Source organism: Salvelinus sp. IW2-2015, linkage group LG20, assembly GCF_002910315.2.
Source record: "Salvelinus sp. IW2-2015 linkage group LG20, ASM291031v2, whole genome shotgun sequence".
In the NCBI taxonomy this organism is placed as follows: domain Eukaryota; kingdom Metazoa; phylum Chordata; class Actinopteri; order Salmoniformes; family Salmonidae; genus Salvelinus; species Salvelinus sp. IW2-2015.
This window is the reverse complement of record NC_036860.1, coordinates 6795971-6800234: the sequence shown is the minus strand read 5'-3', so window position 1 is coordinate 6800234 and position 4264 is coordinate 6795971. Positions and strand designations below refer to the sequence as shown.

Genomic DNA, 4264 nt, shown 5'->3' with positions numbered 1-4264 from the left:
ACCCAAAGTCTCGCCCTGCCATGAGGCTGCCAGCTGCAAGCCATTAGACAGACATTGCAGCACGCAAGGCTAAAAAACCACCAGCCCATGGAGTAGCAGGCTGCCACAGAGAGAGGGGCTGTTCAGACTCAACTCTCTGCCACTCATTCACACTCTCTCCCTTCCCTTTCCCTCACTCATCATAACGGAATCCCTCTGCWTGACTAGGACTTTATGTATGTACACTGGAGTGGTGTGACTGGGAGGTATACAGCCTGGTACTCTGTAATTAGGCTACTCTGTATTGAGACACAGKGGAAAAAGTACCCCCRCTTGTTGCTATGGAGAGGGCAATACAAAGAGACAGCCATACATGTGAGGGAGGAATGTAGGAATACATACCAGGGCATACTCAAGTTTATATTGAGCATGAAACAATATATGTACTGTATCTTCACTCACTGTATACGCTCAGGTAAAACRAAGATAAATACCCCCAAGCGCATACTGTAAACAAATAAATTATAACTCTGGAAATCAATGGTAATGCAGAAAGTGAGTACAAAAATACACTGAATTAAAAGATACGCTTTGAAAGCAGCTTGGTTAGCCCTGCGAGGAGCATATAGTTGTAGGCTACAACTACTTATAGTAGAGTAGAGTTGACTCTTTCCACAGTTCTATATTCACACAGAGTTATTGTGGGTTTTCCAGCCAGATAGGCCATGATGAATAGGCAGCATGGCATCGCTTCAAGACTAAAATTAMGTCTTCATCTTACACTGTGTTGAGGCTTTCAACTATCTGTCACAATCAGTCGTCATAGGTAGGGCGTTGGTTTAATCACATGTGGACCAYCGGTACTACTGTGTTTATGGTGTCATCTTRTGATTTCGTCCGACAGGTCTGGCTTTATATAGCATTAGYCGCATTGGTCAACCATGAGACACTATGGTCTGGGAAAGGTCAATGAACTCACTCCATGTATCATTCTTCATACAAACTACCGCACTGGGCAGACGTCAGTTCAACATGTATTCCACGTTGGTTCAACGTAATTTMATTGAAATGATGTGGAAACAATGTTGATTCAACCAGTAYGTGTCCAGTGGGRCTAAGATGAGTATCACTACTAACTAACACACTTAACATGGATAGCCAATCTGTGCAATATAATTTCCTGTTGGTAGACAGTGTTTGGAGTTTTTCAGAAAGGGCTGAATGCTAAGTTGAGATACATGCACGTAACTCCAATGTTGAAATCTTTGACATTATGTTTTAGATGAAAGTATAAGTTACATGCTCATCTCAAATGATAAATTACAACATCGCATCAGCATTTGGCTCTCAAGCAAGAGCTTCCTCTCCTTTAGTCTAAATCAGTGTTTCTCTACTCCAGTCCTCGAGTACACCCTTACACATTTGTATTGTTGCCCCGGACAAGCACACCTGATTCAACTTGTCAACTAATCATCAAGCCCTCTAATGAGTTGAATCAGGTGTTTTTGTCCAGGCCTACAGCAAAAATGTGTACGGTTGGACCTCGAGGTCCGGAGCTGAGAAACACTGGTCTAAATATCTACTGGTCTGAAATCCTCACTGGTCTAAATACTCTCACTGGTCTAATAATAACTCAACTGGTCTAAGTAACTCACTGGTCTAAGTAACTCACTGGTTTAAATAACTCACTGGTCTAAATACCTCACTGGTCTAAATACCTCACTGGTCTAAATAACTTACTGGTCTAAATACTTCACTGGTCTAAATACCTCACTGGTCTAAATAACTTAACTGGTCTAAAATACTTCACTGGTCTAAATACTTCACTGGTCTAAATACTTCTTCACTGGTCTAAATACTTCACTGTCTAAATACTTCACTGGTCTAAATAACTCACTGGTCTAATAACTTACTGGTCTAAATACTTCACTGGTCTAAATACCTCACTGGTCTAAAGTACTTCACTGGTCTAAAGTACTTACTGGTCTAAATACTTCACTGGTCTAAATACTCTACTGGTCTAAATAACTCACTGGTCTAAATAACTTACTGGTCTAAATACCTCACTGGTCTAAGTAACTCACTGGTCTAAATAACTCACTGGTCTAAATAACTCTCACTGTCTAATACTCACTGGTCTAAATAACTACTGGTCTAAATAACTTACTGGTCTAAATACTACCTGGTCTAAATAACTTACTGGTCTAAATAACTTACTGGTCTAAATAACTCACTGGTCTAAATAACTTACTGGTCTAAATAACTCACTGGTCTAAGTAACTCACTGGTCTAAGTAACTCACTGGTCTAAATAACTCACTGGTCTCAGTACCTCACTGGTCCTAAATACCTCACTGGTTTAAATAACTCACTGGTCTAAATACTCACTGTCTAAATAACTCACTGGTCTAAATAACTCACTGTCTGATAACTCACTGGTTTAAATACCTCACTGGTTTAAATACTCACTGGTCTAAATAACTCAGTGGTCTAAATACCTTCACTGGTCTAAATAACTCACTGGTCTAAGTTAACTCACTGGTTTAAATACCTCATGGTCTAAATACCTCACTGGTTTAAATACCTCACTGGTTTTTAAATACCTCACTGGTCTAAATAACTCATGTGGTCTAAATACCTCACTGGTCTAAATAACTCACTGGTCTAAGTAACTCACTGGTTATAATTACCTCACTGGTCTAATACCTCACTGTCTAAATAACTCACTGTCTAACTAACTCACTGGTCTAAGTAACTCACTGGTCTAAGTAACTCACTGGTTTAAATACCTCACTGGTTTAAATACCTCACTGGTCTAAATACCTCACTGGTCTAAATAACTCACTGGTCATGGAAAGCCTGAGGCCTAATAGCTTTGGCCAAGTATACCAGCTAGAGCARTACCAGTTTAGGGTAAACTCATCCTTGAGTGAGGAGTCACTCACTCTGGTGAGAGAACGTTAAAACAGTTGCTGTAACTTTATAATAAAGTTCAGAGTGTATTTTGCACCAGCTCATGATTTTCCCATGCATTATGGAGAATTCACCCAACCCTGTGGTGGAATCTAGTGGTCTTGTACAAGGTTTCTCCACCTCACATCTGAAGCAGCCTACCGCAACCCACTGTTACAATCTACCATACACAAGTGGCTGTGTATCCATCTTTTGATCCACTCAATCACTGATACACTGCTAACACTTTCTACTTTCATGGATAAGCATTACTAAACTACATATATGCTACCCTCATTTTTCCACTCTGTTGCCGCAGAGAATTTTCCTGCGCAGCAGAAAATTAAAATTGTTTTGTGTTCAATATTTWTTTTTAAGTTTGTAATTTCCACAAAAAAATGTCAGACTTGATTTATCCTAACTAAAAATGTATCARCCCCTACACAAATGTCCATTAATTATAATCCACATATTAATTCACATTTCCTGTTCCAGCAGCATTATTTTCCTGCTGTAGCAAACTGGTCAAAAAAAGATAGCACACCTGTATTCAGCCTTGCCTCAGAGCCTGTTGGTATGAACACACACCCCTCAGTTTCCCACTCTCACCTGGTAGATGAGAACCTTGAAGTGTCGTCTCTTGAGCAGCTCGTTCTCGTTGCTCTCCAGATTCTTGATCTGGCCCGCCTGCTTCTCCAGGTTGGTGCGGACCGTCTTCACGTTGACGCTGACCTTGCGCACCTTGTCCAGCATCTTGTTGACGGTGTTGGCYGTGCCAGTGTGGCTCTTGGACAGCTTGGCCAGCTCTCCCTGGATGCAAGAAACGGACTTCTCCATGTCCTGCTGTCTGGCCTCCAGCCCGTTCTGGGTCTGTTGGATCTGGTCAACCACCCCGATGATCTTGTCTAGCAGAGTCAGCACCATGACCCCGTTTACCTGCGCCTCACTCTTGGTGCCCGAGCCCGTGGCCAGCACCAGGTCCACTTCTTCTGAAAGGTCGTCTTCATCGCTGTCGGTGGCGGGCTGGACCGCTGCGGCCACCAGGGACACCTCCTCGTCGTCGTCAGACACCTCGGTCAGAGCCACTCGCTCCTTCTGCAAGCCTGCTGGATCCGCCATGGCTGTCARGTCCAAACACACACYGCTCAGCTCTCACGCTCACTCAGGATAAAAATACACTACCGGGAGAACAAACTTTAAGGGGCCACCCTGACCACAATTCAAATCCAAATACTTTTCCTTTCTATGAAGGGACACTTCCACTTCCACTTCTTTGGCGCTTTTCCTCTTCCCACTTTCTAGTCTACTTGTCTTCTTGCTGTCTTTCTTTTCCT

General features: G+C 42.4%; 1 protein-coding gene across 1 annotated transcript in view; it reads right to left on the bottom strand.

Moving 5' to 3' along the window:
* LOC111980944 (caveolae-associated protein 1-like) overlaps positions 1–4264 on the bottom strand; it is a 38162-nt gene extending 33898 nt beyond the window's left edge. The window contains exon 1 of the mRNA XM_024012020.2: positions 3540–4264. Within this exon, the coding sequence (XP_023867788.1) occupies positions 3540–4049 (510 nt within the window). The 5' untranslated portion in view covers positions 4050–4264. The remainder of the gene's footprint in view (positions 1–3539) is intronic.